Source organism: Anguilla anguilla, chromosome 7 (genome assembly GCF_013347855.1).
Source record: "Anguilla anguilla isolate fAngAng1 chromosome 7, fAngAng1.pri, whole genome shotgun sequence".
Classification (NCBI taxonomy): domain Eukaryota; kingdom Metazoa; phylum Chordata; class Actinopteri; order Anguilliformes; family Anguillidae; genus Anguilla; species Anguilla anguilla.
The window spans coordinates 56,924,087-56,940,453 of NC_049207.1; the positions used below are offsets into that span (position 1 = coordinate 56,924,087).

Genomic DNA, 16,367 nt, shown 5'->3' on the forward strand with positions numbered 1-16,367 from the left:
TAAAAAATTCATCCACCGATTTGGATTCGGGGCGATATAAATGATTTCGTTTAAGTTTCATCATAAATCAGTCTTCCGATATATGAAGAGACACTCGTTGCCCCTTGATGTTTCCTAAGAGGGTGCGCGCCGCGCTGGCTCAGTGTGCTTCTCCGGCGCGTGCTGTCTCACTTGAAAGGTAAATCTTTAAATGGACTGGGTGCTCTTGTAAAGAAATGCGTCACGCACTAATACAAACAGCGTTGGGGTATCCACGGGCTTATGCATTGTTCTTTTTTCCCCTATCCATATCTCAAAAGATGGCGATACGACTGATCACTTTAACAGGCAAAAAGTTCCTTCCTGTATAAGACATGTTCAGGTTAAGCTTGAACAGGAACGCGACATTCTGTGTGAATATATTAATTTAACATTCGTTCAGCCGAGTGTCATGTTGTTTCAACAGACTTTTGGCTGCGTCGAATGCAAGTATAACCTACTATAAAAAAGTGCCCATCCCCGGCTACCAACACAATCTAGGGGTAATTATTAATTTTCAGACTGTTTAGACTTATAAGCCTACTTGACATTTGCCAACGTATGGTGCAATATGTAAGAAGAATTGAATGTGGTTAGTTTATATATAATTAAATAGACGGTCTCCAAACTAGAGTAATTCTAAATAAACCTTGAAATGAAATTAGTGTTAAATGAACAATAGTCACATATTGTTATTAGAACATTTCAGAATTAAGTGACATTTGAAAAATAAAAAAATGTTGATGGAAAAAAGAAAACGATACGCTGCCATGGTCAGTTACTTGTGGAAGAAGAAATCTTCAAATTAACACATTTAAATAAAAAGACTGTCCTCGCCACTTTACTGCACCGGAGCTTTGATTTAATCGCGCAAGATGTGCTTCCGCCACAAATGTAACTGTTATTACAGACTGTAACTTCCACACGGACCGCGTTTGCTCCGACAGCCCGAGTCTAAACCCAAGCCCCGCGAAATACATAAAATATCAGCTGCGGTTTTGACTCCAGATTTTATTGATACACAGAATTCATGCTCATCACCGGTTTAATATCAAAACGTATTTTATCCACAAGTGAAATTGGTCAACAGTTCATATCAATTAGCCCCTCTAAATGCTTCCATATTAAACAAATTAGACGACTCTTGTTAATTGAAATATGATAAAAGGTTTTTAATTATATAACTGACGAATTACCTTAATTACTGTGATGATATGGTAATAGCCCGCTGCGACAAGTGTAGGATTGTATTGAGTTTGCAATCAAATCCTAAAGACTTTAAAGGAATCCAGTCTCCTCTGTGATTGATACAGCAGCTCACAGATAAGACCTTTTCAGAGTGACATTTCCTTTGTAAAACACACCGAACGTCGCCCCAGATTGCTTATCTCTGCGTTCTATTTTCTACACTCAGGAAAATGAATACATTCATCAATGTTAATTAGGCATTTGAATAAGATAAGGTGTAGCAGATTATATATTGAGAAACTGTGTTTCACGAGCCTAAATGAAATTTCAATCTAATAATCCCTCCCTGGCCAGGGCATAATTTACTTAGAGATGTTATTCCACTTCTTCAAAAGCTCTGCTCGTGCCATAATTAAATGACAGTCAAGCTTTTAACTTTGATTTATTTCATTATGGAGATGGAGGGAAATGAAGCGCGTGGTGCTTATTTCTATATCTCGATCGAAGAGATTCTTTGATGCCCTTTATTTGTCATTTTCTGTACCACGTGTTGCTTTTACGTGACTTATGTGCATTTACCTAAAACATGAACAAACACGTTTCTTTAGATCATGGTTAATCGGACTGGTCCCGTGTTGTTGATCTTTTTTTTTCATTAACAGGTGAAACTTAATCGAAGCCTACACACAGTGCTAATTTAAACTGTGTGAATACTATGCCGTCTCGAGGTCTGCCCATGCGCAAAGCCCCCAAAGATGTTGTGCCTAATGAAGAATAATAAATCCATGAAAGGCTTTTCGCTCTTCAGGTGGAGAGAGAGAGAGAGAGAGAGAGAGAGAGAGAGAGAGAGAGAGAGAGAGAGAGAGAGATAGGGAGAGAGGGAGGGAGAGAGAGAGAAAGAGAGAGAGAGAGAGAGAGAGAGAGAGAAAGAGAGAGAGCCTTCGCATCAGAGAACAGCAGACTGTGTCCCCGCAGCATTGAACTATAGTCGAGGAAGAGCCTTGAGACTATTACCTCTTGTCGCTAAATGTAGGCTATTATATTTGTTCAGCTGGCTAATATAGAAGATTGCAAAATAAAGCGTCGGTAATTTAAGTATGTTCATTGGGAAACTGAGAGAAGAGGAAATAAATTATTTGTAAGCATTCTTACCATCATGTAATCAATGATAAGTCAAAAGAGCATCAGCGGAAACAAAACAAAGAAATTAAGCGGGACGCCAGCATTAAAAAAAAAAAAATCTGAAAATCAGTCGGATAGGAGGCGGGAATCTATTCTGAGACGTCGAGTGCAACAGCCGTAGAATAAGAGGTGGCCCTGAGCGCCAGCAGCGTTCAATTGCGTAGCGCGCGCTGCTTGCGACACAAACTCGGCAACTGCTCGACTTGGTGAGATAGTCCCCAGACCTGTGGGAAATCGCTTATGTTCTAAATAGAAACGAGAAAGGTCTTTTATTTTTAATTTTGTTGAGAAGTAGTTCTTACACAGTGACTCGAACGGGCTACTGGGCTTCAGCTCCCATACGAAGAGGCGGAGTCTCAACTCACTGAAAAGGCTCGCGCCTCAACCCGATCGCCTGCAAATATGATGATGATGTCTCTCAGCAGCAAGCAGGCGTTCGCGATGCCCCACACCAGCTTGCCCGAACCCAAGTATTCCAGTTTGCATTCTTCAACATCTTCGACTTTGACTTCCAGTGCGCCTTCGTCTTCCTGCTCTTCTTCCAGACTTAGTAGTACTATCAGCAGCAGCAGCACGGAGACGATGCGCCGAGCCTGTCTCCCAACCCCACCGGTACGTATTCTGCATAATCACCGCTTAAAGGCACATTTTGACAGCCCACTTTTTTTGCTTGATGTTTTTTTCATGTCTGCACAGCAAATCACCCAACACCTCAAATTTTCCCTCCCAACTTATGTATTCAGTCGGAGTTGCCTTTCGTATTAATTTTTATGACCTGGGATGTTGCATGTTTCTTGTTTTGTGTGTTCTTTTTTAGGATTTCCTTTTTTTGCATTCTGGAAATGTTTTAATCCGAAGAGTGGAGGGAGAATTCCCCACTGACAGTAATGTGTGCATTCTATTTGCAATTGCAGAGCAATATATTCGGAGGTTTGGATGAGAGTTTGCTGGCGCGCGCTGAAGCTCTGGCAGCGGTGGATATAGTCTCTCAGACCAAAAGCCACCATCATCCGCCTCATCACAGTCCTTTCAAGCCGGACGCGACCTATCACACCATGAACACGATCCCTTGTACCTCTTCCTCTTCCTCCTCCGTGCCAATTTCGCACCCCTCAGCGCTGGCGGGCCACCACCACCATCATCATCACCACCATCACCAGCCTCATCAGGCTTTGGAGGGGGACCTGCTGGATCACATCACCCCGGGTCTGGCGCTCGGGGCTATGGCAGGGCCGGACGGATCTGTGGTCTCCTCGCCGGCTCACCCTGCCCACATGGCGGGCATGAACCACATGCACCAGGCGGCCCTCAGCATGGCACACGCCCACGGGCTGTCCTCACACATGGGCTGCATGAGCGACGTGGACGCCGATCCCCGGGACTTGGAAGCGTTCGCTGAGAGGTTTAAGCAGAGACGGATCAAACTCGGGGTAACCCAGGCGGATGTAGGATCAGCGTTGGCCAACCTAAAGATTCCAGGGGTTGGCTCGCTCAGCCAAAGTACCATCTGTCGGTTCGAGTCCCTCACACTGTCTCACAACAATATGATCGCTTTGAAGCCCATCCTGCAGGCATGGCTGGAAGAGGCTGAGAAATCGCACCGGGAGAAACTGAACAAACCGGAGCTCTTCAACGGAGCCGAGAAGAAGAGGAAGCGCACTTCTATAGCAGCACCGGAAAAGCGGTCTTTAGAGGCGTACTTCGCCATTCAACCCCGTCCCTCCTCCGAGAAAATAGCAGCTATTGCGGAAAAACTGGACCTGAAAAAGAACGTGGTGCGGGTCTGGTTCTGCAATCAGCGACAGAAACAAAAACGAATGAAATACTCTGCATGCGTCTAACATCACCATCGGCATTATAAAGAACAATAAAAACTACAGACAGTCCTGTCGAAGATTCGATTTGTATAATATTTCTTAATATCACACCTTTTTTCAATCATCGATGACTTCGAGACACTTTGAGACAGAACTATGAATCATGGTCAATATGACTAAAAAACAGAAAGAAAAAAAAAAAAGAATTAAATAAGCTAACATTATCTGTCACGTCATTTACCCAGAAAGGATGTGGAATCGTTTTAAAGGATCCTTTGATTATCAAGTAAGAACATGTTTTCACCACTTACTCTGCTGCGCCGTTTTTGCCAGTTAAACACAGCATTTCACTCTGAGATATTCTAGAATACATGGTTTTATAATACTGGCTTTATTTCAGATGCGAAATGTCACACATAACACTACTGAACCATAAAAGTACATTTTACAGAAAATTGTTTAAATTCAAATGGTAGGGATTTTGTGCGTACAAATAGTAGGGGTTTCGTCTTTCACGAACACCATTTTTCGTCCTGTGATACTTTTTGTAAAAACTATTATTAATAATTTTGAACCGGCTACAAAATGGACTAGGGTACCAGGGTAGTCACCACTAACATGGAAAGAAATTATTAGATTACTGCCAAACACCCCGTGTAAATTATTAATTTAGCAGTCTTGTATTTAATTTTTGCGCCAAGTGTAACAAATCAAAGAAGTGAAGTGTGGTGACAGTGGGGACACTCGAATGATTCAGAAATACTGATGCATTGCATTATGTAGCCTTGCTATAAGCATGTGCACTCACAAATGATTTGATGCTAATACTCATTTTCTCAAATACGTTTAAATTGAATCAAACTGTGTCCAATGCTGGGTTTAGTTCTCTCTATACTATCTTTATTGGCTGCAGTATCTCCCCAATCTGTAGCCTGGATCCCATTCTTATAAAGTATTTATTAAGTGAGGTAATGTTTACTTCATTACATATTTATTGGGATTCCCTCTCCGTTTCGGCTTGAGAAAATGTCATTCTGAAAGCAAGTAAAACATGTTTATTCCAAAAGGAAACCACTGCTAAATATGTATAAAATATTTTTGTGTGTCTTAACATATGAAAAAGAACAATCGAAAGAAATGAGATTTTTCTCTTTAAAATTATTTTTATTTATGTTTTCTTATATTTATTTGTATAAAATATCCATTGAGGCGTTGCTTGTTGAACCACGTTGTTTAGTATGCTTATTTATTAAGAAAAAAAAAAACGTTTTGGAAGTATAATTGTATAATGTAAATAATTCATTGGAACGAGTCAATGCACATAGATATATTCTTACAGACTTATTGTATTGTCTTAGCAAAGATAATTTGAAGAATTACTTTCTGTGGTGTATGTTGACTTTGTTTATTTGTCAAATTATATTAATTTGCTATATTCATGTATTTTTCGGTTTTCTGGTTACTGAATTGCAAGATGTGTTTCATTAAAGAACAAAATTTAACATTTTCATGGAATTAAGTTTTCAATGAGCTGAATCATTGCCAAAATCTGAATATATATTTGAAATGGGCTGTGAAGCGACATGGATATGTTGCCATTTAATGATAATGGGAAAAGCCAGGGAAGTTTCTGTTCCGTTATTTGCTTCTAAAATTGTGTCATAGAGTTTATATTCATAGCTTTGCTGCTTCAACCCGTGTGAAATGTGATAATGAAGATACATTTATTTGAGCGATATTTTGGCAGATATAGCTGCTCGCGGTAGCCAGGACCTGAGAGTAAATGCTAATATTCTATTAGTCTAATCAGGAGGTCTACAGAGATCTGGATGGATCCCTGGAGTATTTCTCAGCCAGATGTCAGAACCCCGGAAAGAACACTTCGCCTGCCAACGTGGCCATCTTTATTTAAATGTGCGGCCAAAATTTCAGATTCCAACATAAATATAAGCAAGCTTTGAAGTACACGTCAGGACTTAAGACTATCACAGAAGCCTGGCATCGAAAGACAACGTTAAATTCAAACCAAATGTTCATGAATCATGAATGTTCGCGAGATCATGAAGACATATCACGGTACGCCATAGAATCAAAAGCGAATGGCTTCAGCACCACGGACAGCTACATTCTTAAACCTGATTAGAAAATTTGGTTAGCACTGTTCTGCGAAGAGGGGATATCACGTAGACGTGCCTCTGTATTCATGGCTGTTATATATATTAATCGTACTATTTATTGTTTATCTTAATGCATTACAGAGCGCGAATGTAGTTCCTGTGTTAAAAAATGAGGATATATCAGCACTTTGGGCAGCGACCTGAGTTCCTTGGATTTAATCTGAATAGTTGTTTAATCGAAACTTCTAAAAACACACCGCACGAAGAAAACTATTAAGTAGGCTAATTAACAAATACAATTTAAACTATTAACATTAATATTGCAATGTTTGACTATTAAACATTTACCAAATGCATTTAAATCGATGTTCCGATAATTTACGTTTATTCCAAGAATTTAAAAGGGGTCAGTCGTAAAAAAAAAACAAAAAAAAACAAAAACATTACAATCATGACGTGTTTCGTTTTTTATTCGCTTTAACAGATTATTTAAGACACGCAGACTTCCCTCTGCTCTCGACACCTCCCATTGCACACATTAACGATAAAATCACCACGAACGAAACACCAGAAAGAAGGAAATAAAGAACGGTAGAAAAAAGCAAAACAAAACATATCTCAGGACCTTTTCACACTGCATCGGAGCGATAGTCGGTATATGTTAATGAACGAATGAATATCCAACAACATTTTAATGAAACTGCGACTTAGTTCTAATATTTATTTTAACTTTCAACTAGTCAACCCTTGGACGATGTTTAGCCTATATTAATCACAAATGAAATGACTTCTCCAAGCGTTTGTAAATGGTATTTTAATAAATGAACGATTATGAAAGAGGCAGAAATATGTCAGAAATCACCTATATCATTGAGAGGGGCAGATGTTTTATGAATTAAAACGCCCTCCTAGTGCACATGGATAATTTCCGATGTGTCCTCCTTCCACATCTCCTAAATGAACCATTCACTTATAAGCTAATATGGACGAATTAATAAATTACACAGCAAATTATGAAAACTAGATAATTACAAGGGGTAAGTAAGTAATCATTAGTTATCTCCGCTAATTACAGTGGGTCAGGGGGAGCTGAGATGGGAAATTCTCTTCGGGAATTGAAATTAACTTTGTGCTGTGAGTCTCGCGGCTTGACATCCGTACTCTGCACGAGATTATGGCAGCTCCCTAGTGAGGCAATTTCCTATTTAACTTTCATAGATGTGGGGAAAATCAATTTAGTGCGTATGATGATAAAATCCTGTGTTCCAAACACGCACAGTTCATACGTGTACATCTGACATGCATATCAGACGTTGTCAATGTCAGTTATGCTGGGGAAAAAATCAAATACACATTTCTGTATATATTTTGATTGAGTCTGTTTTTAAATTAATGAACGCCGTTTATCAAACACTAAATTGAGCCATGTATGAACCTACCTGTACACCAAAACATGTTGCAGGTTCGCACGTGTTGAAAAATGATGTCACTGGACACTTTTTATTTCAAAGAAAATGCCGGCGCTGTTTTCCTTTGTTGTAATTGTGCCTTCTGTTTTATTTTTTTCTTTTCCCTGATCATTTTTTCCTCCTTTCACTGGGATGCTGATGAAAATTTAATGAAGCCAGGGACTGGCGGAGCTCCGCCTGGGGACCCGAGAGGAGAATATTTTAACTGTACATTTACACCGAGTGTCTGCCTTCAAAGACCTTACCCCTTTTAATCCCAAATTAGAGGCACCACAGGCCAGAAATGGGAAACCAGAAATTCTAACCCTTTATTTTTCATAATAATTTTAAGATACTGTCAACAACATCTCTCACTGTGATGCCCTCCATTTAACATTGAGGCGCAATAGCTACATTCGGGGTTTGGTTATAATTTCTTCAATAATTGATATCTTTTATACAGTTGCAATGGTTTGTGATTTGGATGTGCGCTGAAGTTAATGCAATATTTATTGACATTCGTGGTTACAAGAATGTGAAGTGTTTTCCAGAAGCTAATCGATGGAGTTGGGGTGTGAAAGCAAAGAATAAAGCGTCTCCATTATTTCTGTTCAAACCGGTGAGTAGACTGCCAGAGGTTTTAGTTACATTCCTCGCCACTGCGTTTCACTGTATTATCTGTATTTTACCTTTTGTGCGCGGATGAGTTATTTTCTACCTCCTAAAAATGTACCCTATATTAATCGCAGACACACGCGCACAACATACATTTTCTCCGGATGTCACAATCCGAAAGGGAATTTCTTTTATGAGCATTTAATATATAATCCACCTATGTATTCCTAAATGACAGAAGGGAAATATGTGCCATGCATTGTATTTTATTAATAAAGACAATTTAAATTCTAATGGAACTCTATTTTCTCCGAGGGAATGCTAGAGAGAACACAACACATAATTACTCTTAAAATCATGGCCAACGAGAGGATTGAGGCTCACAGCGGAAAACATGAGTTAAGTTTTATTGAGCCCAAATATTTAACTAATTCTATTAACCGTGTTATAAATCAAACCTCGTGTTGCGCATAGGGGCTTCACATCCAAACCTTAACTTGTCTTTACACCACGCAATCCTTAACACGAGAGAAGGCGAAAAGGCCTCAGGTGACCAGGGCCTATCTGTAGCAGATGAACAGGACAATCTCAGCGACGCTATGATTTCTGCCTGTAGGACGGGGCAGATCTTCATAAAGATTGGATTCAATTCAATGAATCCAAATGGCTTTTGCTCCTACTAAAAATCAATAAAAGATTCAACACAGCACGCACGTTCTTTTTGGGACACTACAAGCCTCTGTGTTTTAGAAAACGATTTGAAACTATACATTTAGAATCACTGTCATGTCTAGTGTTTTGAAGAACTAAGGTTGGCCTACATATAAAACAATACTTTTCAATTAACATTCGACCCTCGCGTCACCAGTTTGGTGATACAAAACGTGTATGGATGACTTCTATGTTTTTTCAGTGCAGGTTTACGTCAGAACGTAAAGTCAGCCGAACGCAGTATTGCCACATAATCAACAGTCTCTAGTATTCATGTCTGCCACACCAGCAGCAATTTGGGAGAACTAATGTCAGTTCTAATGTTCAGTGGAGCCTCTTGTCAAAACGGCTTTTTTTCGAGAACAGATTTAAAATAAAACATCATTAATGTTTGCTGTATTCAGAATTAAAAATTTTGTAAATTTTGAAAGAATGCATGTCAGCAGAAGAAATTACTTGATTTGGGGGGTTGGGGCGGCGGTGGGGGTATAACAGCTTTAACAGTTGAGGATTAACAGAATATTAGCCCAGAGTGCCATCGTTTGGTATGATTGCAAAATTATGTCGCCTATTATTACATATGCAGCAGTATGGCGTTTCGCGTTGCAGTTATATAGAACGGACGCGTAGATTTGACTGTGAATTTAAATAGCATTGTTTCTGAGCGTTTTTATAAAGACCGTTATGTAGCATAAACGTAATTTCTATGCCAGCAAAATTTAGTTTTGAATTCATTTAAATTTAATCGAGCATAATTTTTTTTACAAACCAACAGTAACATTGCCAAGAGAATGATTTGCGAATATTCTGCGAATTCTTCTTATTTATTATACATTTCAATTTTACTAAATTGTTTTAGCGAGCAAGAGAAAAGTATGAGTCATTTAAGTGTACATTTTAATATTTAAATCACAACAGAAAAGTGACAACGAGTTATGTCTTTTTTTTACACCTACAGTAAAGTGTGTTATATTCAAAAAAGCTAAAGTCACACATTTTATTGACATACATGCTGACGTTAAACTTTCAAAAAAAAAAAAAAAACAGTGAGCAAACAATCAATCCCATTAATATTTAATCATGAAAACCGAAATGTGTTGTACAAAAACGCCAACAGCCATTCAAGATTCAATGGTCTTTCGAAAGCATCTCTTGTTTTCTATGATGGATAAAACCCACAACTTTATTTTTGTTAAATGCATCACGTATTTGCATGCATTTAGTTCTAATCCAAATGAAGGTACAAACACGCGGAATGCATACAACAAAAATAGAGAATACCGAGCAGACCTACACTCATTATTAGGAGGAGGAAGGGCAGGGATTTAAATGCGCTGTGCGTCGTAAGCACGAATGGGATGCTAAAATGCCCCTTTGCATCAGGTGCGCCGCGCAGGTTATGACGTTATTCACGCTGCGGTTCAAAGTGAACGAACAAACAACAAAATGTAACAACACACTCTCAGCTCTAAGTTAAACTTAAGAAATTGCATTATGCATACAGTGGTCTTCAACATAGCCTTGTGTCCAATATCGCGCACCTTCCGCCCACATTCCGAAAGCACGCAGAGGGTCGGATCTGCTGGTCCATACGAGGCACGGTCGCATATAAGCAAAGTTGCAATAAAGACCGGGCATTTGGTAATAAGGCAGACTCTGGATGTATGCGTTCATTCAGCTGTCAGACCGGTTCTGCTGCAGGTCTATTAATCATACCCACAAGGAGTGCCAGCGTGGCAGGGCTCTCTTCGGCTTTCAGTTTATACAGAACAGAATCATTTACATAAAGTCCTTAAGGCAAATAACTGTTGGGGGCTCTAATTTATATCTGATCGAAAATTAGCCGTCATTATGCGCTCCATTAGCTGCGTCTTTAATGTGCTTCTAAGCGCCATTTGTCAAGCAGCTTGTTAATATCCTTCAAGTCTTTAAAGTTGAGAGCTCATTAAAGAATATGCCCTGTTATTGATGCCATTTTAGAGAAGAATTTTGCAGAAGCAGACTTGAGATTAAAAAAGATTTTCTCCATGTATTTTCAAATACTTTTGTTTGCAGAAACCTAAAAGTAGCCTAATAGAAAATAGCGAACATTTTTCTTCTAGCGGGCTCTGTCTGTTTTTCCCTGTTGATTCTGAATTTCTGAAGTAGAACACATCCTCATGTTGTATACGTGGGTGTAGGTGTTTATGGGAACAAGCAAAGATGAAATCACCGAACACTGAATTAGTTTAAACTTTCATTCCTGGTTCAGCTGGGTAGAATAGCATTTATTTAAAAAAGAAAAAAAGATACAAAATAGACTCAAAATACAAAATAGTGAATAAGAAATTAGAAGTATCGACATATGTGTATGTGTGAAATTCAGTAATAAAAAGTGAGAGCCAAAGTACGATGAGAGTGTTTCTTTCCGGTCGTAGTATCAGTGTTTATGGAACCGCACGACCCTCTTTAGATATTTCCAAAACAAAAAAGCGAAAACAAATGAACTCGTCGGATCCTGGAGTCACATGTGGTCCGATTATGAGCCGAGGTGTATAATTAGGAGCTAAACATTTTGCGACAGTAGGCGGGTTTTTTCTTATTAATTTAATTTTTTATTATTGGCTAAAACCCGGTGTCCTTAGTTTCTCTGCCGATTCCTCCAGGCTAAAGCAATAACGGGAGTAATTAGAATGCTAAAGACAGATGTAAATAAAAGGAATGAGCCGGTAGTGACAGATGAGACGACCAGGTCAGGCTCTCATCAAGAAACCCAGTTGGTAGCAAATGACACGGTTCTCGCGCCAGAGGCCCCGGGCTACAGCCAGCCAGCCTATACGGTATATGCACAGCGCGCTAAATTAGCTCAATAACAATGCGTCTCGAGCAGGAAGGACAGAAAACACACATGCAGGTACGTCAGGCATAAAAAAATATAATCTTCGACAGCATTATCTTGCAGTTATATTTAATATAATGTGTTCAAATGAATGCAACAGTATTAGCCAATTGAACTTGGGTATAATAATATGCAAGACGTTTGAAAAAAATTATGGTTTGCGTTACACGTTTCCTTTTCTTAACAAGGATATTCACTGCATGTGAGTAGACTGACAGTGTCAGATTCACATTGAAATTATTAGAGCAGGTACTTTTTCATGAAACAGGACCGCACAAGTGCAAGTTTTTTAACACACATTTAGGCATGCTGACACAAATACACACAACACTAATAGCACAAGAGGTGGATCACTGATCACAGAGATGGTAGAGGAGCTCATTAGTGTATTTACACACCTATAAAAAGGATCTGCACTGAAATATGATTTAACATAACCAGGACATTAATGAATTACCATACAAGTTCCCTTTTCATGATTCCAAGCTAATCCACTCATGGATAGTAAGATTTCACAGAGAAATTCTGAAATATAGCTCAATAAAGCCGTGACTGCCAGCAATTCTCTAAATCAATTCACACCCACATAATTCTGACGGTGGTCCAAGAGATGTCTTTGTAATACACATTAATTTCATTTCATTTAAGCAAACACACGAGTAAATCATATCACTATCTAGAGGACCACTATAGGATACTGTGCTGTAATTACATTTTGTAAAAGCAAATCAATCAATATCACATGTTCTGAATATGAAAAGACCCATAAAATGGCCTCTTTCTCAAACTACTGCTTAGATTACATGTGCACTCACCGAACAATATATTCAGCACATACAATATTGTGGGCTATGGTGAACTGCAATCTTCAATAAAAAAATTCAAAATAAATTCAATTTTGCTGAGGCAAATATAATGACTGAAGACCATCATCATCACTGATATTCATTGAAATGACTGTCACTGCCACATTTAACAGGACTAATACAGGCTGATTTAGTCACATGCCTGACAACCTTAAGTTGACAACTGAAACATTTCAGAATATTTGTAGAACATGAACAGTAAAACTCAAACCTGTTTCTCAGGGGGGATGTGCAGGGATGTTCAGCCTGTTTCTCAGGGATGTGCAGCCTGTTTCTCATGGATGTTCAGCCTGTTTCTCAGGGATGTGCAGCCTGTTTCTCAGGGGGGGATGTGCAGCCTGTTTCTCAGGGATGTGCAGGGATGTGCAGCCTGTTTCTCATGGATGTTCAGCCTGTTTCTCAGGGATGTTCAGCCTGTTTCTCAGGGATGTGCAGGGATGTGCAGCCTGTTTCTCAGGGGGGATGTTCAGCCTGTTTCTCAGGGATGTTCAGCCTGTTTCTCAGGGATGTGCAGGGATGTGCAGCCTGTTTCTCAGGGGGGGTGTGCAGCCTGTTTCTCAGGGGGGATGTGCAGCCTGTTTCTCAGGGGGGGTGTGCAGCCTGTTTCTCGGGGGGGATGTGCAGCCTGTTTCTCAGGGGGGATGTGCAGCCTGTTTCTCAGGGGGGATGTTCAGCCTGTTTCTCAGGGATGTGCAGCCTGTTTCTCAGGGAGGATGTGCAGCCTGTTTCTCAGGGGGGGATGTGCAGCCTGTTTCTCAGGGATGTTCAGCCTGTTTCTCAGGGGGGATGTGGAGCCTGTTTCTCAGGGGGGGATGTGGAGCCTGTTTCTCAGGGAGGATGTGCAGCCTGTTTCTCAGGGATGTGCAGTCTGTTTCTCAGGGGGGATGTGCAGCCTGTTTCTCAGGGAGGATGTGCAGCCTGTTTCTCAGGGATGTGCAGCCTGTTTCTCAGGGGGGATGTTCAGCCTGTTTCTCAGGGATGTGCAGCCTGTTTCTCAGGGGGGATGTGCAGCCTGTTTCTCAGGGGGGATGTGCAGCCTGTTTCTCAGGGAGGATGTGCAGCCTGTTTCTCAGGGGGGATGTGCAGCCTGTTTCTCAGGGGGGATGTGCAGCCTGTTTCTCAGGGGGGATGTGCAGCCTGTTTCTCAGGGGGGATGTGCAGCCTGTTTCTCAGGGAGGATGTGCAGCCTGTTTCTCAGGGAGGATGTGCAGCCTGTTTCTCAGGGGGGATGTTCAGCCTGTTTCTCAGGGATGTGCAGCCTGTTTCTCAGGGGGGGATGTGCAGCCTGTTTCTCAGGGGGGGATGTGCAGCCTGTTTCTCAGGGGGGGATGTGCAGCCTGTTTCTCAGGGGGGATGTGCAGCCTGTTTCTCAGGGGGGATGTGCAGCCTGTTTCTCAGGGGGGATGTGCAGCCTGTTTCTCAGGGGGGATGTGCAGCCTGTTTCTCAGGGGGGGATGTGCAGCCTGTTTCTCAGGGGGGATGTGCAGCCTGTTTCTCAGGGGGGGATGTGCAGCCTGTTTCTCAGGGGGGATGTGCAGCCTGTTTCTCAGGGGGGATGTGCAGCCTGTTTCTCAGGGGGGGATGTGCAGCCTGTTTCTCAGGGAGGATGTGCAGCCTGTTTCTCAGGGGGGGATGTGCAGCCTGTTTCTCAGGGGGGATGTGCAGCTTGTTTCTCAGGGATGTGCAGCACTGTGTTGGGACGGATTCCCTCTCCTGCTGCCTCCAATGTCATCAGTCAGGACCAGCAGGTCCGTCTCTGACTCATGAAGCCCTTAGAAGGAGTCTTAAGGATGCCTGTATGCTCCAGTTACAGAGTCAGGGAAAGCATACAGTCTTTATAAAACTCCTCTGCTGGTCTGTGATGTGCCAGGCATCAGTCTGCCGGTTCTCTTTATATTCCTTATTTCATGTGAGCAGAACTACAGGCCCACAAAGCCACAGAGTTTCACTACAGCGCTGTACCACAAGGTCTGCTTGGTCCTCGGTAAGGACATTGGTTGAGCAGAACAGGAGGCTAAACCGCACGGAATAGCTTTGCTTCAGACCAGGCAACCACGCAGAGACAGGAACAGAGCAGCACCGAAAGCTCTTATTCCCCTTAAAACTAATGATCACTGTTAGTTATATTTGAGTGCTGGATACACACATCAATGACACACACTCAGTACCGCGCTGAGTGTGAATGCTCAGTGTTTTACACATTAGCTGAGCAGCAACCACACTGTCAGACAGACACATACAAGAGCACTGATAGACACAAAAGCACGGATACAGACACACACAGGAGCACTGATACACACAAAAGCACTGATACAGACACACACAGGAGCACTGATACAGACAGAAGCACCGATACAGACACACACAGGAGCACTGATACAGACAGAAGCACTGATACAGACAGGAGCACTGTTACAGACACACACAGAAGCACTGATACAGACACACACAGGAGCACTGATATAGACACAGACAGGAGCACTGATACAGACACAGACAGGAGCACTGATACAGACACACACAGAAGCACTGATACAGACACACAGAAGCACTGATACAGACACACAGGAACACTGATACAGTCACACACAGGAGCACTGATACAGACACACACAGGAGCACTGACACAGACACACACAGGAGCACTGATACAGACAGAAGCATTGATACAGACACACACAGGAGCACTGATACAGACAGAAGCACTGACACAGACACACACACAGAAGCACTGATACAGACAGACACAGGAACACTGACACACACAGAAGCACTGACACAGACACACATAGCAGCACTGATACAGACAGAAGCACTGATACAGACACACACAGGAGCACTGACACAGACATACACAGGAGCACTGATACAGACAGAAGCACTGATACAGACACACACAGGAGCACTGACACAGACATACACAGGAGCACTGATACAGACAGAAGCACTGATACAGACACACACAGGAGCACTGATACAGACACACACAGGAGCACTGATACAGACAGAAGCACTGATACAGACATACACAGGAGCACTGATACAGACAGAAGCACTGATACAGACACACACAGGAGCACTGACACAGACATACACAGGAGCACTGATACAGACAGAAGCACTGATACAGACACACACAGGAGCACTGATACAGACACACACAGGAGCACTGATACAGACACACACAGAAGCACTGATACAGACATACACAGGAGCACTGATACAGACAGAAGCACTGATACAGACACACACAGGAGTACTGACACAGACATACACAGGAGCACTGATACAGACAGAAGCACTGATACAGACACACACAGGAGCACTGACACAGACATACACAGGAGCACTGATACAGACAGAAGCACTGATACAGACACACACAGGAGCACTGACAGACATACACAGGAGCACTGATACAGACAGAAGCACTGATACAGTCACACACAGGAGCACTGATACAGACATACACAGGAGCACTGATACAGACACACACAGAAGCACTGATACAGACACACACAGGAGCA

General features: G+C 41.6%; 1 protein-coding gene across 1 annotated transcript; it reads left to right on the forward strand.

Annotated features, from left to right (window-relative positions):
* The first annotated feature begins 2,173 nt into the window (after positions 1-2,173).
* On the forward strand, positions 2,174-5,628 carry LOC118231472 (POU domain, class 4, transcription factor 2-like). The gene is made up of 2 exons (XM_035425282.1): positions 2,174-3,000; positions 3,303-5,628. Exons 1-2 carry the CDS (start codon positions 2,791-2,793, stop codon positions 4,227-4,229), a joined length of 1,137 nt encoding a protein of 378 aa, XP_035281173.1. The 5' UTR covers positions 2,174-2,790; the 3' UTR covers positions 4,230-5,628.
* Positions 5,629-16,367: the final 10,739 nt, after the last annotated feature.